Genomic DNA, 26,477 nt, shown 5'->3' with positions numbered 1-26,477 from the left:
AAATTGCCTGATCAGCATAAACAATACTGCAAACAGATGATTTCTGATTCCAGCTTCAGAAAGGTGATAAACATGAAGCTGAGAGACATACACCTGGTCTTCATCCTCCTCCTCCTCAGCTCTGACAGTGCCTGGCTCAGAGGCACTGCGGCAGGCAGGAACTGCACCTGAGACAGCACAGAGAGAGAGAGAAGGGGGTGAGAGACGGATCACGTGACCCTCTGTCCAATGGAATGAATGGACTGTAAATAGGAGCCAATGGGGAGCGGGGGGCGGGTATAAAAGGCTGGCAGTCGCTTTAATCCGCAGCAGCAGCAGCAGACGACCCCCGGACCCACATCAGACCCCATCACAGCAGACTGAACGACAGGTAGGAGCATCTTTAACCCCGACCAATCACAGCACCGCACAGCTGCTCATCAATACACCCGCAGAAAAAAAACAAACAAACAAACAGGGAGAGGCTTTGCGGCGGTCAGACAGGTCAGAGGGAGCCAGTGGGAGATGGTGGGTTACATGAACAAAGGCTGCAGACAGACGGCCAGACAGGCTGCCTTCTGGATGTTTACTGCTTGTTTACTGGTCGGTTAGTGGTTGTTTACAGGCTGCAGGGATGCCCGTCCCCCCCAGTGTCCGTCTCCCTGCAGCCAAACGACCTTGCAGTCCGTCCTGTCTGCAGGTGTTGCGCAGTCACCAGCGCACCAACATGAAGCTGCTGTTTCTGCTGCATCTCCTCTAATGTGATGCACTCAGTCATTCACTGTCAGAGGATTCGTGTGCAGATAGAAACATTTCCTTTGAATTGTGCAGCTTTCAACAAAAAGGCCCCATAAATAAGGAAATCCACCTTAAATCCAGTCAGGCGTAAAATTAAAATAAATAAATAAATAAATAAATAAAAATCCTTAATCTGCTCAAACAAAGCGCAGCAGAGGCTTCGCTCCTGCTGCTGCTATATTCGAGCTTTTAGCGTCTGTGTGCATTAAAGGCTCAGCTTCTCTGTGCAACAAACAATCAGACGGCGCATGCTCACATCCGTTTGATTTTTAGTCTGTTTTACGGAGGTGATGACGTGATTCGGTGCTGCAGGAGCAAAGCCGTGTAATTTCCCCGTCAGACAGCAGGTTATCGGGTCCGTGTGAACCGTCAGAACCGGTTCGGGCTGCAGCTGAGGGTGCTGGAGGTGCTGAAGGTGACCGGGGCGTCGCGCAGTGCCGCGGCCGCGCCGTGAAGGGTTAAACCCGGCCTGCTGCTGCGTCACTCCGCGGCCTCCCGCAGATCATAATCAGCCTCTGTGTCCCGGTTTAGACTAGCACTGATCCCCTAAAGGGCTCCCTGATCTGATCCGAGCCGGGCCGGGCCGATCCTGAGACTCTCCTGGTACAGTTTTTAGATTCCTCTGATCCACCAGATTCTGAGACAGAAACCAGATTATGTGATCCTGTATGTGGATACTGGAGGTCGTTTAGATGCTGGAGGTGAAAATAAGAAGATGGTGATGTTGAGAGTGACGCAGGTGGAGAGTAACTAAGTACATTTACTTGAGTACTGCACTAAAGTACATTGTGTGTATCCATATCTATATATATTCATTCGTACTGCAGTGAAGCTTGGGGGAAATGCAGCCTCAGTTAGAGAAAAAAAATCACGATTTTACTGTCAAATATGAATTAATATGAAGATCAATAGTTAAAGTAAATTCAGATCCATCTTTACTGGTGACACATCATATTGTGGGCGTTAGTCTGACTTTGATTTAATTACTGTGGGATGAGGACTAGTGAAAATGCAAATCAGTAACTGTGTCTCTGTGGAAAATGTTTTAATACCCAGAGATTTGACTGAGACGGTTTAAATATGCAACAGTTAAGTTTCTCTGATAATATTTCATAATTCTGAAATCATTTGCAAAGACAAAACAATGCAACATGTCAGATATTTATGTTTAACATATCTGCAGTTTTCTACCCTTTTTCACCATTTGACTCTTCATTCTGGGAATTTTTACTTTTAAAGGATCTCATATTATAAAGATAATCATACCAGAAAGCTAATGCAAAAATAATATTAAAAGCAACATATTTAGCTAAAATATAGCACTTCAAATGCTTTAATTCAGAAATCTATTCTGTTGAAATTAAATCTAGATTTATTTTATTCACTTATTGATTAATTATTGATTATCATTATTATTGATCTATAAATCACATTCTTTGTTTTCAACAATACATAAAACTATTTTTTTTTTCAAATGCATCTATTTTTGTTTCTGAGTTTTGCCCAACAAAAGCTTTATTGGGTTTGTAAACAGTGAGTCTCTAGCTGGAGCTTGATGGTTAAACAAGATGGATTTCATACACTTCATTATCAAATGTCTGCCGTGTGAATTTGAATCTAATCAACAAATTGATTTGCACCTCAAACTGTTGCCAGGTCAGCAGCCCGGACGTCATCATGCCTTTCGGAAACACCCACAACAAGCTGAAGATGAACTACTCTTCGGAGCAGGAGTACCCTGACCTCAGCAAGCACAACAACCACATGGCCAAGGTGCTCACGCCCGAAATGTACGCCAACCTGAGGGACAAGGAGACGCCCAGCGGATTCACCCTGGACGACGTCATCCAGACCGGCGTTGACAACCCAGGTAAATGCGATGACCCCAATGGACCCTTTCACACCAATGACCATGTTCCAAACATCCACCCAAGTTAACAACCCCAGACCAGGTTACTCCATCCCAAAGTCCAGGTTACTCGCCTCTACATCTGGTAACACCTTCCCCAAAACAGGAAACCATTGTCCAACCAAGTAACTACTCCTTCAGTCAATCTGACAGGTGACCAAACCAGATAATCTCATCCACGAGACCACAGATTGAGTAACTCTTACACCACGCAATAGATCACTTAATCCAGAGGACTGTTCTTCAGATCAGGTAGCCCTTCACAAACCTAGTAAGTCAAAAGAAGTTAACTCTTCTCCACACCCACTCCCTATCCAACTAACCTTTCTCCTTAACTGGTTAACCCTTTTCTCAAATCAGCTAACTCTCGGTGTTTATCACCTTCACATGGAGACGCTCTGTCCTGCACTTCAGCTGCTGGTTAATAATAACCTCTTTAATTGGATCGACTCGTTACATGAAGTTAATTTCTGCTCCTTAATTCCTCACCGGGGAGGGAAGTTGTGTTGACTTCCCGTCTGATCGCCTGATCCTCCCCATCAAATCCAGCTTAATTCCTTTAACAGTGTTTGTGTAAAACATTCACACACTCACCTGGTAAACAACAAACCCCCAAAGTAAAACTAACAAGTGTTGTACTGTCATTTTAAAGGTCCTCAGCAGGGATCTGATTGACCATGTTGTGTCCCTGCAGGTCACCCGTTCATCATGACGGTGGGCTGCGTGGCTGGAGACGAGGAGACGTACGAGGTGTTCAAAGACCTGATGGACCCAGTGATCGAAGACCGCCACGGGGGATACAAACCATCAGACAAACACAAGACGGACCTGAACGCTGACAACCTGCAGGTAAACAACACTAATCAATAAACCTCAGCACTGACTGAACAGATGCTTCCTGTGTTATTGGTTGAATGATGATCGTGATTTAATTACATTTCGAGTGCAAACCTGAGGGATCCCTTAGACACCAGGTCGGAACATATAACCTTTCCTCAGACCAGTTGACCCCTTAAAACTTGTATTTGGTGTCAGTTTGTCAGCAGTCTGTGGTTCTAAAAGGACAACGACTAACGTCAGTGGACACTCATTGCTTCTGCTGATGTTTCTGCTGACCTGACTCTGTTCTGTTTCAGGGTGGAGACGATCTGGATCCAAACTACGTGTTGAGCTCTCGGGTTCGGACAGGACGGAGTATCCGCGGTTTCTGCCTGCCGCCTCACTGCAGCCGTGGAGAACGACGCGCCATCGAGAACCTCTCCATCGAAAGTACGATGTCACTTCCCTCCTTCCCTCCTGCATGCTGCAGCATCAGTCTGCCTCCTGTCTGCAGACTGCTGCACTACGCTGCACTGTCACTGATGTCTAGAAACCACTTTTACGTCTTCATCCCATAAAACTAAATTATGTTCAAACCTTCTGACTTCTGTTTTACCACAGAACAGGGTTTTTTTTATCACGACAAAATGGCTTCTAAGATCAGCAGATCCTTTAAAAAAAAGCCAAACTACTGCACTAACATAACCATACCACATATTTCTACCTGTTTTATCTAACAAGCTCTTTATTTTAAGCTTCTCTCATTTCAAAATAGCTTTCTAATATTTCCCAAAAAGGCTTAAACTATAAATGAAGTAAATAGAAATTATAATAGAGAAAACAGGATCAAAACTACTCCCACATTACTCATTCAGGATTGGAAACTCTATGGGTCATGATTGCTGCATTTTAAGTTAGTCTGTGGACAAATTTCCCGTCTTTGCATGTTAATCTGTCCTGCTGTGAATAACTGACTACAAATTAAGTAAAATGCATAAAGTACACACTGTGTTTTCCCTTTAAATTGAGTTCTTTCAGAGAAAAATTAATTAAAAAAAATACAAGTGAACACCAGCTAAACTTGTCTCACCAAAATGTAACCAGTCAGCCTGGTTTAACAAACTATATTAATTTAAGGATTGTTTCCAGGTTTTAAACTGCATCCTCTTTATCAGTAGATGCTGAGTGCCGCAATGCAACAACAACTGAATAAGATGTCATTAGTGAAAGCTGTGGATAAAGACAGTAAGTGGACCTTTAGTGGACTGACAAGTTTAAATTCTGTGCATCTTAATCTCTCAAATGTGTAATTAAGAAGCCGTCAGTAAAACAGTCTCATATATTAGGTAGGATTTGGTTATTTGGTAGGAATATGGAAAATTTCAAACTATGCGACTATGATAAGTAAGAGAGAGTCTACATATATATTCTTTTAAAAAATAAAAAGGGTACAGGAGTATATCAGCAAAGTCTTTACATCAGCTAACAGTTTCAGCATCCAAATGATTTGTTGTTATCGAATGATGTATGAGTCATCAATCATCTGGTAGGAGACAGATGATCCACCACAGTTTAAACTCTGTGATGGTGCGTTCAGGGACACTGACGATGCGATGATAGTGGCGTTTCTCTCTGGTCCTGCTGAGCCACTGAGGCAGACGAGGAACAAACTCTTCATTAGTCAGGTTTTTTTTAGTTCTGACTTGTAGCTTAAGAGGACGCGTCTTTATTTAGATATTTCCCATCATGCCTCGGTGAGCGTGTCAGTGAATGCAGCAGCAGATCAAAGTGTTATATAACTGTGGGCTCAGTGTTGTCCTGCTGAGACTCTTAATGAGCTCAGTCAATCTAATACCTCCTTTTTCATATTCAAATGAGACTAGACTGGACCGGACCGGACTGGGCTGGTCCGACCTGGCAGACCCGAGACTCTGCTGCCCCCTGCTGTCCGAAAACACCACACACACAAAACGCCATCTTTGTTTTAGAACTGAAAATGATGCCAGGAAGTTAATAAATCATATTTTATTGCAGACAGCAACCCACTTGATCCGTTTTTCCAAAAATTTTCCCTCATGCCACTCAATTATCTGGAAATTAAATTCAAAGATTAATTAATTTTTTTTTACAGGGTTGTAATTTCCTCTTAATTCCCTGGACAATTTCTGTTGTTTTTGGTCTAATAACAGAGATAACGCTGTGACATAGTGATTACAGTTAGGTTTTTTGTGTAGATTCATAAGAAATTATTGGGGTATCAAATTAAAGGTGCTTCGTTTTAATCAAATCAACTAATAAATTAGGTAATATTGACTCAGCACTCCCAGGAACCTTTCTGTTAACAGTTAATTAACAAATAATGGAAATCTCACATTTACTTTTCCCAAAGCAGTTTACAAAGCTGCCTTTGATATGAAAAACTTTAAAGCACAAAAGAAAAAAATAGGTCATTGGATTCAGATCTCAAAAGTAAATCCTGTCTAATTAAACATTAACTTTAATTGATTCTGTAGAATTACCATCCTGACACTCACTAGGACGTAGTCTCTTGTAGCCAGACTATTCTCTATGATGGACACTGAGTAGAATGGTCTGACTGCACCTCATTATCTGTTGTTGGTGGAAAAAGCTCTGCTGGGTTTGTATTTCTTCAAACCAATCCCCATTGGCTTGGGTGGAGCAAAGAACAAGGCACACTAATGGTATTAACTCAAAATAGTGACAAAGGAAGAGCTTTTGTGAAACATTTGCATGCAGGGACATGAGAACTGTCATTAACATAAGTAAACAGAAAAAACAGCAGGGATATCCGACTGCTTAACCCAAACTTTCAGCAAAACCCAAAATTTCCAGTGCGGTATTTTGCTGCCTGGAGGTTGTTTCCTGTTGTAAGGAGGTTTTGAAACTTTGAAGCTTTTGAAAGGGTGGAGATAAATCAGCCAATAGCAGGTGAATACCCACAGTCTACATCCTGTGAGTGAGACTAAGACCAAAAAATGATGCTGTTAGGGAGCTTTTAGCCCTTAGTACAGTCTCTCAGACAGTCTTTTAACCTGACAGCTCTGAAGTTTTGACCCGTTTCCTTCTGACCTTTGACGTCTGCAGGTTTGGACTCCCTGGACGGAGACCTGAAGGGGAAGTACTACGCCCTGAAGAACATGACGGACGAGGAGCAGCAGCAGCTGATTGATGACCACTTCCTGTTTGATAAGCCCGTCTCCCCACTGCTGCTGGCGTCCGGCATGGCCCGCGACTGGCCCGACGGCCGTGGCATCTGGTCAGTATGACGCTGATGTTTGACCTGCTGACAGGAGTCAGAATCATGACACATGTAGGCAGTTATTTTTAGGAGTTCGGATCTCCTCAGACACATCAGAGTTTGGTCCAGACCCTGTGAGATCATGGAGTTTGTGTTTCAGAGCACAAACGTGTTTTGTTTTGAGATGTTTACGAACCTGCATGTCGTGTCTCTCGAGCACCTCGGCTTCCTGTTCCTCTGTTGTTAACCTTTCCCTCTTGTTGGCCTGCAGGCACAACGACAACAAGACCTTCCTGGTTTGGGTCAACGAGGAGGATCACCTGCGTGTCATCAGCATGCAGAAAGGAGGCAACATGAGGGAGGTGTTCACCCGCTTCTGCACCGGACTCACCAAGGTCAGCACCCGGTCTTACCTCCTGCCTCTTCCAGTGCTGCTCTTCTCAACAGGCTGTCTCACCTCACCATCTGTCTATCTCTCTGTGGCAGATCGAGTCCTTATTTAAGGACCGAGGTCACGAGTTCATGTGGAACGAACATCTGGGGTACGTCCTCACCTGTCCGTCCAATCTGGGGACGGGACTGAGAGCCGGAGTCCACGTCAAACTGCCAAACGTCAGCAAGCACGAGAAATTTGGAGAAATCCTGAAGAAGCTGAGGCTGCAGAAGAGAGGAACAGGTACACGGATGGACGGACGTCTGACTGGCAGACAGACAGACAGACATATAAGTGGACAGAGAGGCAGGCAGACACACAAGTGGACAGACAGGCAGGCACACACACACACACAAGTGGACAGGCAGGCAGGCAGACATATATGTGGACAGACAGGCAGACAGACACATAAGTGGACAGACAGGCAGACAGACACATAAGTGGACAGACAGGCAAGCGGACAGACAGATAGGTAGACAGACTGATTGAAAAGGTTGATAAACATTACCATACAACAGACAGACAGGTAAACAATCAGGGAAACTTAGAGGTAAATAGACAGACAGGTCAATAGGCAGGCAAAGAGACAGAAAAAGAAGGCAACAGGTTGACAGACAGGTACACAGACATACGGTCAGTTGTACATATCATGTTCTCATCCTGTTCTCCTGTCCGTCTCTCAGGTGGTGTGGACACGGCAGCGGTGGGCGGAGTCTTTGACATCTCCAACGCCGACCGTCTGGGCTTCTCAGAGGTGGAGCTGGTGCAGATGGTCGTGGACGGCGTCAACCTGCTGGTGGACATGGAGAAGCGCCTGGAGGGAGGCGACAGCATCGACGACCTGATGCCCGAACAGAAGTGAACTGTATCACTGTAACCTGACCCGCTCCTCCCCCACCTCCCCCTCCTCACCTGTCACTCCCCCTCCTCACGCCCCCTCCCCTCCCCTCACTGTAATCAGTCAGAACCCGTCCTGAAGCTGCAGGACACGTAGAGCCGCTCAGTTAGACTTCAGTCTTCCAACATGTGAAGGATTTTCTATTTCCTGTCTCCACCTGTTGGACTCATCTAACACCTGAAATATCTAATAATAAAGTCTCTGTGGCCCAAACTAAACCCTGCTGCTGCTCACCTGTCTTCATTCACACACACACTGACTCACGCTTCAGATCAGCTGGCTAGAGATATGTGGAAGAACTCACTGGCCCGTCTGTTGCCATGGTTACAGTCTCTGTGCTCCTATTGGTTAATTTCATAGATATGTTGAGGAAGTGCTCGTACAAGGAAAGAACTTGGTTAGTGTTTTTGATGGGATGGCATGAAAAACGTCAGCAGTCGTCCGCTATGATCCACTACACAGATGAAGCCATCAACTGTCGTGCTGGAGGTCTGCAGCGGACAACAAACACGCATCACATTCAGCGCAGCACCAGAACCAAAAGGCAGCTAGATGCTTTTCATTTAAACGTTCAGGTGCACTTTGGTTAAGCAGTAATTCCTAAACAGGTTACTTGTAGCTCAGAAATTCCATTTAAAGATCTACAAATGCAGAGTCAACTGGAACTACAAAACTCACCATGCTGAATTAGAAAGTGTTGAATGGATGGAAATAGGGGATAAATAAATTGATCAAAGGGATGAATAAATCATGGAACTGGCTGAATGTAATTTATAAGCTATTGAAATATATCTGACAGTAATGGATCTGTGGCTGAGGCTTCTGGAAGCAACAATGCCAACATTAATTACATTGTAATGAAATATATTGGCACAAACCTGATTTTATATGATCAGCGGTGTTAAATAGTCCAGTTTAAATGAACTCTATTGACAGGTGAAGTCAAGACCAAAGCTCAGTCATTTTATTCTGAGTTAAAACTTTTCTCCAAACTGTTTTCTGATCCTTGAAGAACTTTAATGTCACATTTCAAAGTGTTTTGTCTAAAACCTATAAAACATTCACGGAGGCTCATATTCCTAAATATCTGAGTGAAAAATAAAACGGTGGCTGCTCCTTCAGTGAGATTAGTCGCTGTGTGAACTCGCCAACGTCTCAAACACTCACCTGTCAGCTGCAGCAGCTTCCTCATCCTGTGGTGCCAGATTGAACTGGTGGGTTCAGACCTGATGGGGATTCTGGCTCTGAAACAGGTTGATGTGTGCAGATGCCACCTGGTGGTGATAGAGAGTTACTGACATCATCTGAGAGTTCAAAAGTCAAATCCAGACTTTCTGTTCTGGAGGGAAATGTTACGATCAAGTGTGATTCATGTTGAAGACACACAACCACCAAGGACAGACTGGTGGGATGTCCAGCAGTTAAAGTGTAGAAATAGAAACATTCAGGATGTTTTAGTGAAGGAGGAAATGTTCTCTGCAGAGTTTCTAAGCAGCTAACTGAACATTGTCATATTGTCTTTCTAAGCAGAATGTTTTAATGGATCTTTACAAATCTGGAGATCTTTAGTTTCATAGTAGACCTGGTAAACAAAAGAGCTAAAATCAAATCTGTGTTTGGTAGTTTCAGCAGGTGGATTCACCAAACATTGTGAGACTAAAGAAAAGCTCTGAATCCTGTTCACAAAGCAGCTCCTCAGTCTGAGACACGTCTGAGCTGGCACAAGACCTTTTAACTAGCTTCATGTGTTAAAATTGGTTTGTAAACCACCTAAAATGTTTGAAATGACATCCATCAATGATCAGGTCCTCTTGGCAACATTTCAGGTTTGTGAATGAAGCTCTGTTGACTTCTAGGTGACATCAGTTCAACAACAATTTTTATTTTGATTCATCTTAAGGGTTTTAGAGGCCTGTTGAAGTACCAGCACTGTTTTTCAGAGAAAAGAGTCAAAAACCTTTCGCTATGTTGTGTAGGACTAGATATTGATATCCCTTCTTGCATACATAAGACACCTAAGACTCTGTGGGATGGTAAAGTGAGTGAGTTCATCCTCTGGGTTATCAAGTGGACGCCCTCCTTCATCGGTGTTTCGCTGACAGGTCCATGACACCTCCAGAGGGTTCAGCAGTGAATCCCAGCATCCCAGGTTCACCCCCTAGATGCCATCTACTCACTTGAAGGCCCAGATGGAGTCCTTTCTCTTCATCCACAGCTACTGACTTTCTTCTGTGGCTCTGGAGAGGTCTTTGATTGCCTGCCAATGGGCCTTCCTGTGTACTCCCATCTCCCAGAGAAGCCTAGATGTCCAGGTGGCTATGAAGCTTCTGCAGCCTACTTCTACTGGCCAGACCCTCACCTTCCAGCCTTGCTGTTTTGCATCGGCGGCAAGCTCCATATATTTGAGCTTCTTGCACTCATAGGCCTCCTCTGCTGAGCTCTGCCACGGCACTAAGAGCTCGATGATGTAGACGTGGCTAATCGAAGCTGACTATAGTACTAGGTCTGGTCGCAGATTGGTGGATGCGATCTCAAGTGGGCAGCAGAGCTTTTGGTCCAAGTCTACCAACATCCTTCAATTGCAAACCCCTCTCAACTGCCCAGGAACTGGTGATGCACAGATCAGGACGAGGGTCTAAAATAATTTTTTCTAAACTCGTGGTAGGTTCTTGTCCTGAGCTGTAGTGTGGCCTGCACTACCTTTCATACTCCAGTGCATTGAAACCACAGCAAGACAGACGGTGTTAAATTAGATATTTCCACTATTGATATCAATTTGGCAACAATTCACTTTCCAAATCCAGGTGTGCCGAACTTCTAGAGACTAAGAAGAATGAAAGCTGTAATTGGCAAACAGGAGCTTGCGGGAACAAGTCAGTTTACGTTTTTAATAACAGAACAGAGTGAAATCAGAAGCCGCTGTAAAGGCCAGTTCATGGTTTATGCATGATCGTTGCAGAGAGTGAAGGTGGTTCTGTTCATCCTACTATAGGTTGTTGTACATGTTGGTCTGTAACAGACAGTCTCATCACCTCTTACATCAAAGAAGAAAGCTAATGGGCTCCTGTAGATGTTCAAGAAACACTGGCTGTGATTTTGCCCTTTTCACAGGATATATCCATCCACCCATCCATCATCTATACACCGCTTAATCCTCATTAGGGTTGCGAGGGGGCTGGAGTCTCTCCCAGCTGACTTGGGTGAAGGCAGGGAACACCCTGGAGGGACAGGCAGGTCACCAGTCTGTCACAGGGCTACATATACAGACAAACAATCATTCACACCTACGGGCAATTTAGAATGATCAATTAACCTCAGCATATTTTTGGACTGTGGGAGGAAGCCGGAGTACCCGGAGAAAACCCACGCATGCACAGGGAGAACATGCAAACTCCATGCAGAAAGATCCCGGGAAAGCCAGAACGCGAACCAGGAATCTTCTTGCTGCAAGGCAAAAGTGCTAACCACTGTGCAGCTCCCCCTTTTCCAGGATATAGCAACTGGTTAGACACTGGGCTGCAGCACCGTGTCAATGTGATTATTCCTGAGGTATGTTGAGCACAATGGGTAGACAGCACAGAATTTCTGGAGATATTAGGGCTTCCTGCGGTGTTTGGCACCGTCATCAGACATGTACAGCTCTTTGAATGATTTATTATAAACGGTGTTGAGGAAGAATCTCCTTGTACAGCTTCCACTCGGAACAAGCACCATTTGTTTTCCTGCCATGTGTGTCGCTGGTGTGCCTATGACAGTCTGCAGTCACAAATTTGGAGTTACACATGGACATCTGCAAAGGGGTCCACAAAGACCTTTAAGAACTTGGGTGGGTGACAAACTATATGTCAAGTATAAGCTTATGGAAAAGCAGAAAGCATCAACTGGACTCAAGATTTGATTAAGAGGATGCGTAGCATAGAGTCCACTTCAAAGACGCTGCTGTATTCGTATGCAATAGGCTGTAGCTATATATTATACACATGGGCCTTACAGCCCAAACACAAATTTTGGGCAGCACACTGACGTTTGTGCCAACTAACTTGGTGAGACAAAATCTGGAGCTGGACCCTTGCATACTCGTGGATGCAAATTTGTGTAACACTGGCCTTAAATGTCAAGTTGAAGTCAAATTACATTTTAGGTTGCTGAAATTATCCCTGCACTCAGCCCTGATAAAGGATGCGATATTAAGGAGAAAGGACATCAATCAAAAATGAGTGATCACATTGATGAGAATGACGGTTCAGTTTTTATCCTCTGCACTGTCATAACGTCAGGATGGTGGAGTAAGACCTTCTTTACGTCTAGACTCTCTGGACTGAATGTGAACAACCTTCCTGTTGGCCTCTGGTTTGTGAGGGACATTGCCCTGAAACAAACACCCCACACCTGGATTTGTTCAGGCTTCTGGAGATTTGAAAGATACAAAGAGCAAATATTTGCAGGCCAACACCTTCGTGTGACCGTACGAACTGAGAAAACCAGTGTGGCTCCTCAGGGCTCCTGTAGTCTCACTGTTGTGCAAAGAGACTGACATAAATGCATGCTGCGTTCAAGATGTTTAATGAGACACAGGTGAACCTGAGGTCCAGTCAACAAACATCAACCACAACCAGCTGTTGGCCAGCTGACTGCTCACACGTACAAAACAAATCAACATGAAAATAAGGTGAGAAACTATTTACACACAAACATGGACTCACACCAACCTCTCCACGTGACGCCGCCCACTGTCCTCCTGTGAGCAGGGCCAAAACACTTGCAGGTCAGCCGCTGCAGAGGCTCAAAATAAAACAAATGTAAATGACAGCAGAACAGTTCCTGTGTCTCCTTTTAACAACACTGAACTTAAAGTCCCATGATCCTTTGCAGGAACCAGTCATGTCCATTCATTCAGAAATTATATATGGAGGTGCGTTTGTTGTGCTTAGAGGAGGTGAGGGAAACCCCGTACAGACAGAGAGAGAAACAGACAGTGACATCATCGTCAGCAGAAGAAGAGCAGGCTGCATCATCAATAACCAGTAATCAGTCAATACTAGTGTCCAATCAACAGACAGAGCAGAAAAATAGAAGAAAGGTGAAGGAAGTTCTGCTGCAGCACACTGCTGATCATCTCCAATCACTGTTTACACTGATCAGTTTCCCTCTACACTGACATGGATTATTTAAACCAACATAAGACTCCTGCCAGCAGCCAGGCCACACAGAAAACTAATCAATAACTGTTAATCAAGTCATCAATTTATCATTCAAGTCATTTTTAAAGTAAAAATATCAAATAAGTCAGTTCCAGCCTCTGGTTTCTGCCTCAATAAACTACTTGTCTTTATGTTTTGGAGAAAACAAGATGCTTGAAGACATCAGTTTGGACACTTTTACTGTTTGCTGATCAACTGATAATCAATTAACCAAATATCAACCAAATCAGTTCATCACTCTGTTAGTTCCTGCAGATGCTTATTTAAATCAACGCAAGAAACTGGAAAACTTTCAAACAAGCTGTCTGTCTACATACCGGTGTCTTTCTGTCTATCTCCACCTTCACCATTCTCTCACCGTCTTCCTCCCTCCATCAGTCCCTACCTGTCTCTCTCCTGTCTGTTTCCATCTTTCTCTCTCTGTCCCCACCTGTCTGTCTCTCCATCTGTCTCTGTACCTGTGTGTCTACAGTTTGAGCTCATCGGCGATCTTGGAGGCAATGTTCTTGAAGGCGATGGATGTTCCTGAAATCCGTTTAAAGCGGACTCCGTTGAGCGAGAGGCGGGGCAGCTTGCACACCTCCATCTCCCACTGGACGAGGCTGTCGGCGTGTCCGTCTCCGTGGACGCAGAGCAGCAGGAAGCGCTCGCGTTGCTCGTAGTCACAGTTGTTGGCATCCAGGACTTTCCTGATCTCCCTCATCATGTCCAGAGGCTCCATGGAGGACGTGGTCTTCATGCTCCAGGTGAACCTGAGCGAGCGAGGCTTTGATTCCTTCAGCTGAGGAGTAGCAGGAGAACCGGGCTCCTCCTTCTGATCAGATGACACGTTACGACTGGAGAGAGAGAGAAGAAAAACTGAAATCAGGGTGCAGTTGTCCACAGTCACCTTTCTTCAAACTGGAAGAGCATCTAACAGCAGGTCTGTCCTCTCAAGCTGGTGTCCAGAAGCCCATTTGTCTTTTATCCCACTGAACCCCAAACAGTTTCTGGCTGTTTTGTTTGCTCCTGTTAAATTTTTACTCACTGTAAGCTCATTCTCACTGCAATATAAAGTCTAGCTCCTCTACAGACAAAGCACAACCATGACTAAAAGTAGAGAGAAACGGAAATGGTTTTTGAGCAGTGTAACAGTTATAATGCCATAAACCATAAAAAGTTACATTTATTTTACAAAACTTGAAAAAAACATCTACAATACCCACAATGCCCACAGGTGTTACCAAAATCCAGTTCTTCAGGCTAGGGGGATTTTATAACCATTACCAGCTAAATGATTTTCACAGAATATCCACATCAACTCTAGAAATAGATTTCAACACGCTGAATGTATCTCCTAACAACTCGCTTCTCTGTATACAGGTTTAGAGTCATGCTGCCTCTATTTTTCTGATCAAGCATATTTTGTTTTTCTTTCAGTCTTTCTAATTTGTCTCCAAACTTGTCTTCTCTGCCCTGAAACACAGCCTGCAGTTCAGCCAAATATTGACAGAATGTTTGTCACATGACTGTTGGTTGTAGCTCAGCCAATCACGGCTTCATGGAAAAGAGTAAACATTTGTTTCCCTTTTCCACAAGATCTGGTACAAATGGTTTATTTTTGCTGAATTTTTAAATGAGACAAGTATATGAAAAATATTTTGATGAAATATCACAATTCTAAGGTTAGTTTTGTGTATTGTTCTCATTGGAATAGCACATTACACAGGATTAGTCCATGGACTATTGGAATGTTTAAAATCTGGCAATTCTTTCTGTTGTCACAACTTCTGGCTGTGATAAATGGTTTAATTTTGGTGATCTTTAAAAGATAACACATTGGTAACTCACAGGCAGGTTTTGTGTTTCACTGTTAAATCAGGTTTTAGTTTGTTGTTTTGAGGTTTTCAACCAATGAACAGAAGTTGGATTTAAGCCTCTGCACTGTAATAACAATCCCTGACAAAAACGTGTCATTAAAGGAACTCCACCATACTGATAATTCAGCTGTGTCTGTTCACAGCACAGCTAACAAACTAATACTGCTCTCTGATTTGCCAGTTAGTGTACTTCCCACTAACCTTCCAATCTAATAATTATAAAAGAATTATATAAATTACTGTAATCCAGCCTCAGAATGCAAAATCCTGCTAGACTCACCTGGACCCTTCAGGTCTGCCATTTCTCTCAACCTCTGACACCCCTCTGACAGCAAGGACATGAGGAGGGAAGAAAGGAAGGAAGGAACAACAGAAAGACCCAAAGGTGGAAGGAAGCAAAAAAGAAGACATGAGAGAGGAAGGAAGAATAAAAAGAAAGATTGCAGTAAGACACAGGGAAGAATGTAGAGAAGGAATGAAGGAAGCAGAGTATCAGTTTCAGTATTGATTAGTTGATGGAGAATCAGTTACAGTAGCAGCAGAAGGAAACAAAAGTATTCTTGTTTTGGTTTCAGATTCAGTTCAAATTTACATCAATGTGACGCTGGTCCAAACTGACACTGTGTTTAATTACAACAGCCGGACCTGATGTCCCACCTGTCTGTCTACCTGCCATCAGACAGACAGGTGGGACACCAGGACACACAGAGAAAAACAAGCTCCCATGATTCCTTGCTCCGACGTACCTGCGTGTAAGTTTCGAGGTCAGCTTGGAGAACAGGTTGGTGGAGCCTCTGGCCCGTGTATGGGCGAGGGGCGTGGCATCGTGCGACCGGCTGGGGGAGGCAGGGGGGCCGTTGTAGGTGGCAGTGCGTCTCTCTCGGAGTTGACCTCCATGGAAGGTGCTGCGACTCGCTGTCCCCCGAGGGAACCGCAGCCGGTCAGGAGGGGTCGCTCCACTGCTGACACTGTGGGTGGAGGCTCCACCTGCAGACCTCTGAGTGGGCGTGGTCGCTGAGCTGTGGGGAGGGGGGCAGACAGGGGTTACTGGTGAATCTGTGGATCAGTGCCTGTGACTTAAATCAGCCGGTGGACTCTACCTGTTCTCTTTGCCGTTGTGGACCACAGAGTGGCGATCTGTGGAGTTCCTCTCACTGCAAACATACGTGTTCCTCCTTGTCATGCTGGACGATCCAACCTGTGACACAGAATTAGTTAGTCTGATTGGATATGAGGGACCGCTGCAGTTTTGCCACTTTGTCCAACTCATGCATTCTGTGTCTGCAAGGGTACACATTATGTACATTTTGTAATTCATTCAAGTCCACAAGGGTCTGTGTGGACCCCTCTACAGGTGTTCATCTGCAGCCCAACATTTGTGACTGTCCACACTGCAAGCACTCTGAGTGTACATGCACCAGGAAAACGAGAGCCTTTGTGAAGAGATACTCTGCACCTTTATAATTCATATTTAAAAGAGTTGTAATTCAAGTTGTCAATGCTGCTCTTTGAAGATGTTCTGATTTGTAGATTCTTTCCATTGAATTCCATTCAAATTCTTCAGAAATCCTGTGCACTGTCGACTCTCTTTACTCGACACACCTCGGGAATAATCACATCAACACAACACACTGTAGTATGAATAGAACTGCATGTGGATCCACGGTTTACTTTCCAACTCTGCACTGGTCTCTGCACATGGACGCAGAAAGTATGAATTGACCCCTATTCAGCAAGTTAATTCTAAAGTTGTAGGTTTGCAGTGAAAAGCAAAGGGAATCTATGGGAAAAGCATCTAACATGTTGCTAACTAGCTGGACAGAGCGAACATCCCCTATAGTCCAAAAGAGTCAAGCTGGTTGCAGCTGGATTACAGATGTTCAAGGAGTGTGTGCTCGTATTTGGGTGGTGCAGAAGGCGGGACTTTGATATCATGTCTACAGCCCTCCAGTCACTGCAGCACACAGTCTGGTTGTAAATTGTTTAACATGGCAGCACACATTATCATCCTAATTTACATTGCGAGGAGGTGGCAACGTGTGGGCCATTTTTGCATACACTTCATGGTGAAGACCCCCTCTGCCTAACAAAGACACAGTAACCCCACAGCAGACACAGTCACTGATACACATGGAAAGTTTGCTCTACTAACAGACTTTCAGACGATAATTTCATCCCATAATGCTGTGCAATGGCAATGCCATTCAGACTCAGGTCTAGGTGGCAATTTTTGTTTCTCTCTGCATTTCCAGGACAACAGTCTGCTCTCACACCTCTGTTCACCTCACTGACAGGTACACTCACAGTGGGAGTGGCTGAAGCCTTCCTGCGCTCGGGGATGTCAGACATATTGGGGTTGTTGGCGTTCCCCAGCAGAGGACTGCCCGCCTCCACAGGACTGGTCTTTTTGTTCTGACCTCCCCCCTCCTGCTTCGCCTCCCCCTCTGCTGATGCTGCAGCCTGATTCCTCCTGGGATGAGGAGCAGCTGTGGAGACTGGACACATTGAGGAGGAGAGAATGACAGGTTAGTGACTCTCATACATACAGCCCGTTAGTGTAACGTGCATCAAACCCTGGTCCCGGTCCGAGTGTGTACCTTGGTCGCTGTACCTCCTCTGTTTGGAGGAGGTGGAGGAGCGCTGAGCGAGGAGGTGAGCAGGAGACTGGCTGCTGCTGGATGGACGTGGCTTGAGCAGAGAGGAGGACGAGTCGCCCACCTCCACCTGAACAACAAGCAGTGATTAGTCCTGCCGAGTGTCTGTTAGCTTCACCTGTGGTTACCGTGGTAACCTCTCACCTCAGCGGTCTTGCGTCCCAGCAGCAGGTAGGTGGCAGTGATGTCGTCATACTTCATCTTGGCCAGTGAATCGTTGATCTCGTCTCTGGAGTAACCCATCCCCACCATCAGGTCTGACCCACAAACAACATCAACACACACATTAATACACACTATCGCAGCATCATGCATGTGTGTGCTTTTCTGTGTGTGTGTGTTTATTGTGTACCGATTCTCTTCTGGTCTCTGATGTCCAGCTCTGGATCTGTGAAGGGCTTCAGCTCATCTTCATCAGAGCCACTGTTGATCCAGCGATCTTTCATGATTTGCTGAAGAGGAAACATTGAGTTAATGCCCAGGTAACACCACTAAAACCAATACATTGATGCATTGATGATACATTATCTTATGTTCTCACCTCCAGGGTTCCCCTTTTCCCCGGGTTCAGCACCAGGAAACGTTTCAGCAGGTTCTCACAGTCAGTTGACATGTAGAAAGGAATACGATATTTACCTCGTAGCACCCGCTCTCTCAGCTCCTGTAGACAAAAACCCAAACATGAGACTCACTGCTGGACCACGGAAATCAGATCCATCTTTGATTTAAAGAAGCAATACAAGTGTTCTAGAAATCCTCATCTAAATCACAGACTTTCAGTTGCTGATGCAGCTAGCAGTTTCCCTGGGCTTCCAGTCTTTGTGTTAAGCTAGGTTAAACGTGTCCTGGACTTGTTGGACTTTTCCTTTTCATCTCTACAGAGAGAGATCAGAGGAACTTCACGTTACTGAACAGAGGACATGTTAAATTATATGGTTGAGTGTTACTGACCTTGAGGTTCTGTCCATCAAACGGCAGAGATCCACTGACCAGAGTATAGAGGATCACTCCCAGGCTCCATACGTCCACCTCTGGACCATCATACTTCTTACCCTGAAACACACAACCAGGCACAAATTCACACATTTAAGGCGTTTGTAGTTTCACTAAGTATAAAATGTTACTCCTTGTTACTACTACATAGAGAGAAATGTAAGACCCTCTTACAGTCATATCAGGAAAAGAATGGTGGGAAACCAGCAGTGACAGTTGTATATTATCTACATAATTTTTAATCAGTAGCTCATTCTGTACTTCCTGGCAGTATATAACAATAATTCAGCATGATACAATCACTAAGTTAACATGAGCTAGACCTAGATATGCAGAAAAGGTTTTGCTACAACTGAACAACTATAAAGGCTCACTCTACTTTCAGCTGCAGTGGCAGCAGCCGCGTTCGCTTCAACTCTGATGACTGAATCTCAGGATCGACTCCTGCAGGGCAACCTGAATCTGTAAGTGGATAATGAATCTGGCAGCGCACAGCAACACAACAAGAGCTGTAACTAATGTTGCTCTTTTACAGCAGACAGAGACAAAGGGCTCTCTGTAGGGTTTATAGAATATTTAAGCCTTCTGACATCCTCTATGGATTTAGTGAGGAGTGAGCTCAGTGTTTTAAGAGCTTCAGACACAGACAGGCTGCTGGCTGAGTTCAACTGTAAACCTTCTGATGTGGGTTTACTTCAGACTGTTTTTCACTGGACTCCATTCAGCAGATGGGACAGAAAAAATGGAATGACTACCTGACTGCAGAACAAACAGTAGCTGCTGTGGCTACTGATCGATCTTATTAAAACATGGTTTCTCCTTTTCTGTTTGGAGCTGCAAAAGTTGCACGTTTCAGTCTGTGTTACTTTTGAATGCACATTTTAACCTCTAGCTTTCACACACTAAGTCATAGCACATGATGTTCAGGTATTAGTGTGCCTGACTGGAAACAAGTGGATTTTTTGTCATTAGGTTTACATTTCACAAGCTAAATCCATAATAGGTAACATGCAACAGACACATAATCAGTCAGGTGATCAATCTTACAGCAGAGAGCCTGTCATGTTTTACAAAAAAATCTAAACATGAAAAGCTCTTTCTCCTCTGAAGTAAGTTTCTGAAGACTTAAGTTTACATTGATAAATTACACTTCTCCCCAAACTGACAGTCATGATTGTAGTATCTTCCCGTTTACCTGAAAGAGTTCAGGAGCAGCGTAGGGAGGAGAACCACAGAAAGTGTCCAGTTTCCCTCCGACAGTGAACTCATTACTGAAGCCAAAGTCTGCTATTTTAATATTCATGTCTGCATCCAGGAGGAGGTTCTCTGCCTGCAGAAGGGGAGAGAGAAGCATTAATCCAGCAGTAGGATATATACTCACTGAGCACTTCAAGGAACTCCTGTCCTTTCCAATCAGCCAATCATGTGCAGCTGTGCACATATTGGTGATGAGCTTCAGTTAATGTTAAACATAGGAGCGTTTCTGCAGGTCATTTATTCCAGTGTCAGTCAGACTTTACAATGCCGCCTTATAAACTGGTCCACCTCTGTTACTGCTGCACTTTTTCCCATTACATATGCATACCACTTATGTGCAATAACTGTTCCAAACTCATCCTCATGTAGTCTTCTTTAAAATAAATAAATAAATAAATAAATAAATAAATAAATAAATAAATAAATAAATTTCTGTGTATATAATGTTCTCTGTGTTTTCGCACTGTGTGTTTCCAATTTATTCTTGTACTACCTTTATATTGTTTTTCTCCTTTGGAGCTGCTGTAACAGTGAACTTTCCCCACTGTGCGATCAACAAAGTTTATCTTATCTTAAACATCAGGACGAGGTGAAATGTGATCATTTCACCACGCACGGTGGGGCCTGATAGGTGAAAAGTGGTGAAATACAAATGCTATCCCATAAAGAAACTCTTTTTTGATGAGAGAGGCAAGAGGGCAGACTGGTACCACCCGACCTGTCAGCCAAGAACAGAAATGTGAGGCTGTAGTGGGTGCAGGCTCACCAACACTGTACGCCAGAATCAAAAACAAATCCACAGAGTTAACCGGTCAGGTGTCAACAGTCCATGCTGCTGCTGCTGTAATGGGGTGGGGAATGCTGGGTCCCTTAACAATCATGGTCTGAATGCCACAGCCTGTCAAAGTGCTGTTGCTGACCATGTTCAACTGTTTATGGCCATAGTTTACTGTTGTGCAACGGCTGCTTGCAGTAGGTTAAACACAAAGCTAAAGTTCAATAAAGTCTGTTAAAATGATCAAACAGTCTATGGATAGCAACGTTTAATCGTTTAGTTGATGAAACATGCACATCCCTAATTTCAGTCCAGTAAAACATCCTTGGAATGTGATACAACAGGAGACGGGCAGCATGAATGTGCAGCTGACTAATCTACAGAAATGATGTGATGAATCATATGAACATGAAGCAGAATCTCAGAGAAAGGTTTCCAACATCTCATCAGCAGCATCATCATCATCAGAAGCTCGGCCCACTGTTAGTATGTTGTTCCCAATAAAGTGCTCACTGACTGTATTTATGGTCATGATGTGTGTAAGTCAATAGAATTAACTGTAAGTTACCTTAAGGTCACGGTGAACTATGTGCTTCTGATGGCAGTACTGAACTGCAGACACAATCTGTGAGAGAAAGGCAGACAGACAAAGTGTTCGGGAAATCAGTTTTGTTGCCTTGCCTAGAGGCACTAGAATAAAATAGACTGATTCAGACAGAAAAGGTGAAACTGACCTATTCCGCTACTGTATTATGGGATGCAGGTACTGTAACTCTAGCAAGTCACCACAGTAACAGCAGAGTGTGTATGTGCACATGTGTGTGTTACCTGTCTAAATTTAGCTCTGGCCTCCTTCTCCTTCATCCTCCCATGAGCTACGAGGTAGTCAAATACTTCACCTGCGCACACACATTTAACACACGCCAAGACAAATGAAGGTCACCTGTTCAGAAGTCATGTTAACACGCCTGCCTGTCCTGGTCTCAGTCCACATGGACACAGTTTAATTTAAAATGTTTCATGTTTAGGTTTGAACCTGGGTCTAGTTTACAGATGACTGACCTCCGCTGGCGTACTCCATCACCAGGTATAGCGTCTTCTCTGTCTCTATAACCTCGAACAGTTTCACTGCACACACAGGCGACACATGTTCAGATTTAAACACTCTGTTTTCAGGCCAAGTACATTAACATGCTAATCAGTCAACAAATGATAGCTGTAAAGAAGCTGAAAGATGTTAAAGGACTAGTGTGGAAGATTTAGGGGCATCTATTGGTGAGAATGCAGATTGCACCGAGCTCCCTCAACCTTCCCTTTCCAAGCATGTAGGAGGATTACGGTGGCCGTACTTCACCGTAAAAACACAAAAGGCGTGTCCCGTCTAGGCTACTGCAGAAACATGGCAGTGCAGTGTGGTGGGTTCTGTGGACAAGAACTCACTCCTACTGTAAATGTGAAGGGTTCATTCTAAGCTGACGAAAACAATTGAAAGTGATTAGAATCAGTGATGTACTGCTGCTTGGAGAAGTGGGTACACTCTTCATTTATGCTCCTAAATTTCTACTAATGAAAGCATTATTATGAATTCTAGATTCCATTTCTGACAAATGATCCCCCTAAATATTATACACTGGTCCTAAACACAATCCGCTGGAATAAAACACTCAGTGTGGAGGATCAAGAAGTGACTAATCAAAAATTAACCAAATCAATGTGACCACATGGTTGATGTTAACTGTCAGTAGACAGCTGATATGAGGTCAGTATTACTTACCGATGTTGGGGTGATTTAAGATCTTCATTATTTTGACCTCTCTGAAGAGCTGATACACAAAGAGAAAACACAGCAGGATTGTTACTCTGACGTGGTGACTGCTCCTAGGCTGGATGTGTACAGCATTAGTCTGAATATTGATTATGTGGAAGACCATTATTTTACAAGATGTCTTATTTTGTTCTATTTTCCCCACTGAGTCTCACCTTCTGCAGGCTGGTGGGGTTCAGCTGGGTCTTATCAATGATCTTGATGGCCACCTGTTAAGGAGATACAAACGATCAATACTCAGTATACGTGGGTGTATCAGTAATATCTCCCAGCAGCCTTTCTGTCTGCATTTCACCTCTCGTCCCGTCAGGATGTGTCGAGCCAGCTTTACTTTAGCAAAGTTTCCCTTCCCAATGGTTTTCAGCAGCCGGTAGTTTCCAACGTGCGGCGCCTCGTCTCCGGTGGTCGCAGAAGAGTTTTTACAGCGAGCAGTGCGAACGGAGCGGGACAACACCTCACCACGCCTGTCATCTGCTGAGGCATGCTGGGAAAAGAAACAGACACATATGGTCAGTTTAACAGCGAACACATTAAAAATAATTGCACTTGCTGATCAGGACACAAAGTCTAGTGTTTGATCAACTGAACCAATGTAACTTCAAAACACATTAATAAATTTACTTTAATTTTTCTGCATATCTGACTTATCATTTTGCCTTCAAAGCCACAGTGAGCAGCATATGTGAGTCAGAGTCTTTATTCCATACCTTTTCCTCCATTTGCCCTTGGACCTGAACAAGTATTATTTCAACTGTCATTAGAAATGTCTTGGATAGACTATAGGACCACTGTAACATCTTCCAAGACAACTGAAATATCCATACCTCTAAGACATCATCAGTGACCCTACAGAACTTCTCAGCACCATTTGAACCTCTTCTCCACAACTCCTGAGATCCTCTTAAAGACTTTCAAAAAGTAACAAGACCACATACAACCTCTTCAAAAATTCCAGTGTCTGTAATCCTGTCAAGATGCATTTAACGTTTCTAAATATTTGTTGGAACCTGTTCTAGGATAGTTAACAAGCTCTAAGATGCCCTCAAAACTTTTCAAGAGTATTTGAAGCATCCTTAAGGATGCCTGAACCCACCCACAGCATTCATAGATCTTTCACATCAGATCTGCCAACTGGAACCACTGTAATGTCTTCCTGGAACACTGATATCTCCACAAGACCCTACAAACCTTTTCGAAGATTATTGGAATCACTCAAAAGCCAACTGAAATCTGTTGTGTGGAACCTCTGACACCTTGCTGAGATCACCTGGGACCTTCCCGAGAAGGTCTGGATCTGTCTTAGTAGTCCTTGAAAACCCCAGCAGCAACATATCATGTGCCCGGACAAATGCCTTTAAGGAACCTGTATCTTATCAGTGGAAATGGAATTCACCCAAAAACCTTTAAAAAAACACCCTGAGCGTCTCTAACAGAGAAAATGAATACATTTTTGATCTAAAATCTCCTTGAGAACACGTGGAACCTCTCAAAGGATGCTAGGACCTTTCTCGGTGGCCCTAGGTGGTACCCAGGACTGTGGGGACCCACAATAGTAACAGTGCACTACTTTCCAGGACACCTGCAATCTTCTTCATAACCTGAAAAAAAACACTTCAAGGCCCACACCTGGACATAAAGCCTAATGGAGTATTGCTCTGGATCTTGATTTGAGGGAGATTTTGTCAACATGAATTCAATGGAAGAATATTTTTAAGTCGTCTTGTATGTTACTGCAGACCTAACTTTACTGCATACTTACTGAGGTGACCGACAAACACCGAACAAGAGTCAAAGTGACAGCTCACACTTACATTTTCGGCGTCCCGCTCGTTGACAGTGGGCAGAGGGGTCCTGGTGGACATGTTACCCGGGTCAGTGTGAGGGAGGTTCGGTCATGAAGCCGCCTTTCCGCCCTGGAACACCTGTCTGAGCTGTCTGAGCTGCTTGAACTTCAGGTCGGGTTTACCTGAGCAGGTTACCACCCGGCATCACTGGTTCCAGTCCCGACTACAGGGCTGGAGGGTTATCTGGCCCGGTTCGGCTCGGCACGACTTCTTTTCCGGCAGTTTTTAACCGACATCGATCCAAACGGAACCTGAGCAACAGTTCCTCTTTGCTGGCTAAGTTAGCCGGCTAGCCCGATAACAGCCCGGCAGGACCGGGTGTGCGTGTTTGTGGGACCAGAGCGAGTCCGGGTCTGCCTCCTGGCCTGTGGTGCGGTTCGTCTCGATGAGCTAGTCCGGGTTTAGTCAGCTCAGCTGCGGTTCGGTCCGTTCAGCTTCTCCTCATCCTCTTCGGAGAGACTCTCCGTTAGCAGCTCCGTTAGCCTAAGCCAAGATGGAGGACTAACCCAGCCCAGCGCGCTGACGATATTGGACGCCAGTAGCAGCGTGCGAGATGATTGGTTAATCAGACCGGACGGCGGCGTTTGTTGTTGCTAGGGTGACTGGACAGAATGACTGAAAAACGATACAGAAAGACAAATAATACAATTTACACCACTATAATACTATATTAAAACATATACACTATGATATTAAACAATATACATCACCACAATACTGTATTAAAATACATAAACTACGATAACAAACTATATACACCACTATAATACTGCATTAAACTAAATATACTATTATTTTAACAATATACATCACTTTAATACTATATTAAACTAAATACATTGTGATAGTAATCAATAAACACCACTATTATACTATATTGAAATATGCATAATGTTATAATCAACATTTTTACCACTATAATACTGTATTGAAACATGTACCTTATTGTTATGAGCAATATACAATACAATTATTTGTTTTTAGTGCCTTTATTGTGTACTTTTGATTTTATTTTTTGTTGCCTTTGTTGTGTGATTTTATTTGTTTTTAGTGCTTTTATTGTGTATTTCTGATTTTATTTGTTTTTAGTGCCTTTATTGTGTATTTTTGATTTTATTTGTTTTTAGTGCATCCGTTGTGTATTTCTGATTTTGTTTGCCTTGTTCTGGATGTACAGCACTTTGCTTCAATCTGTGGTTGTTTAAAGTGCTATAAAAATAAAGTTGGATTGGACTGGAATATACACCACAACCATGCTGTATTGAACTAAACACACTGTATTGCCCCTACAGTAAAGCATGGTGGTGGCAGCATCATGTTATGGCGATGCTTCTCAGCATCAGGGAAATGGAGACTGATCAGAATTGAAGTAAAGATAAATGCAGCCAAATAATCATTGCAGAAAACCTGCTGCAGAGAGCGAAGACCTGAGCCTGGGACGGTGATTTACCTGTTCAAGCAAACAGCCTAGAAAACACTTGAGCACCATCAAGATAAGTATCTGATTGTCCCCAACTGGTCCAGCCTAATTCCAGACTAAACACAAACTGAACACCTGTAGAGAGACCTGAAGATGAAAGTTCTGATTCTTACATCCAATCTTAGGCAGCCGTGGAGCATCTGCAATATATTTATTTTCACTTTTTGGGTAACTGAGTGTAGATTGATGGGAAAAATGTCAACTTTATTAATTTCAAGGGAATTCGTCGCACATTTGTTTCAAGGGGCAGATGCGTCGGAGAGGGATAAGCACATCCAACAGGTACAAAAATGGACTCCTGCACACTGTCTAACTTGCAAACATGTATTAAAGCAAAGTTTGTTACTAAACCTTCATCAGGTCAATCAATCAATAGTTTGGTGCAAAGTCAGAAGCCATCTTAAATAGGGATTGGCTGTAACTGGGAGCTAACTATTTTCTTGATGAAGGTCTAGTACGGAAATGTTGCGTTGATAACTTTAACTTTATTAGTT

General features: G+C 43.8%; 2 protein-coding genes across 3 annotated transcripts; one reads left to right on the top strand and one right to left on the bottom strand.

The window, feature by feature from the left end:
- The first annotated feature begins 252 nt into the window (after positions 1-252).
- On the top strand, positions 253-8,313 carry LOC111576877 (creatine kinase B-type). Its single transcript, XM_023282827.3, has 8 exons — positions 253-370; positions 2,434-2,647; positions 3,381-3,535; positions 3,823-3,955; positions 6,611-6,782; positions 7,036-7,159; positions 7,251-7,440; positions 7,881-8,313. The coding sequence occupies exons 2-8, from the start codon at positions 2,455-2,457 to the stop codon at positions 8,057-8,059; spliced, it is 1,146 nt and encodes a 381-aa protein (XP_023138595.1). The 5' UTR covers positions 253-370; positions 2,434-2,454; the 3' UTR covers positions 8,060-8,313.
- Positions 8,314-12,642: 4,329 nt separating this feature from the next.
- LOC111576875 (MAP/microtubule affinity-regulating kinase 3-like) lies at positions 12,643-25,009 on the bottom strand. 2 transcript variants are annotated; one of them, XM_023282825.3, is made up of 18 exons: positions 24,471-25,009; positions 22,955-23,143; positions 22,815-22,868; positions 22,609-22,657; positions 21,897-21,962; positions 21,663-21,733; positions 21,403-21,459; positions 19,998-20,132; positions 18,761-18,862; positions 18,351-18,470; positions 18,162-18,261; positions 17,954-18,066; positions 17,753-17,879; positions 17,460-17,650; positions 16,256-16,353; positions 15,902-16,174; positions 15,436-15,480; positions 12,643-14,132 (listed from the first exon to the last, which is right to left on the bottom strand). In XM_023282825.3, the coding sequence occupies exons 1-18, from the start codon at positions 24,519-24,521 to the stop codon at positions 13,763-13,765; spliced, it is 2,211 nt and encodes a 736-aa protein (XP_023138593.2). In that variant the 5' UTR covers positions 24,522-25,009; the 3' UTR covers positions 12,643-13,762. The 2 variants fall into 2 exon arrangements, with proteins under 2 accessions (XP_023138593.2, XP_023138594.2); XM_023282826.3 differs by lacking the exon at positions 15,436-15,480.
- Positions 25,010-26,477: the final 1,468 nt, after the last annotated feature.

This window comes from Amphiprion ocellaris, chromosome 12, assembly GCF_022539595.1.
Source record: "Amphiprion ocellaris isolate individual 3 ecotype Okinawa chromosome 12, ASM2253959v1, whole genome shotgun sequence".
Lineage (NCBI taxonomy): Eukaryota > Metazoa > Chordata > Actinopteri > Pomacentridae > Amphiprion > Amphiprion ocellaris.
Note: the sequence above shows the minus strand (reverse complement) of the source record. Positions and strands in the feature narration are given on the sequence as shown.

What these genes read in the sequence shown, in the direction of transcription:
- LOC111576875 (XM_023282825.3), bottom strand. Translation starts at nt 24,521, where the DNA reads ATGTCCACCAGGACCCCTCTGCCCACTGTCAACGAGCGGGACGCCGAA. An exon ending in ACCCCACCAGCCTGCAGAAG is followed by an intron (nt 22,658 to 22,814) that starts GTGAGACTCAGT and finishes TTTGTGTATCAG; the next exon opens with CTCTTCAGAGAGGTCAAAAT. An exon ending in CTTAAATCACCCCAACATCG is followed by an intron (nt 21,963 to 22,608) that starts GTAAGTAATACT and finishes CTGTGTGTGCAG; the next exon opens with TGAAACTGTTCGAGGTTATA.
- LOC111576877 (XM_023282827.3), top strand. Translation starts at nt 2,455, where the DNA reads ATGCCTTTCGGAAACACCCACAACAAGCTGAAGATGAACTACTCTTCG. An exon ending in GACCGGCGTTGACAACCCAG is followed by an intron (nt 2,648 to 3,380) that starts GTAAATGCGATG and finishes GTGTCCCTGCAG; the next exon opens with GTCACCCGTTCATCATGACG. An exon ending in CGAGAACCTCTCCATCGAAA is followed by an intron (nt 3,956 to 6,610) that starts GTACGATGTCAC and finishes TGACGTCTGCAG; the next exon opens with GTTTGGACTCCCTGGACGGA.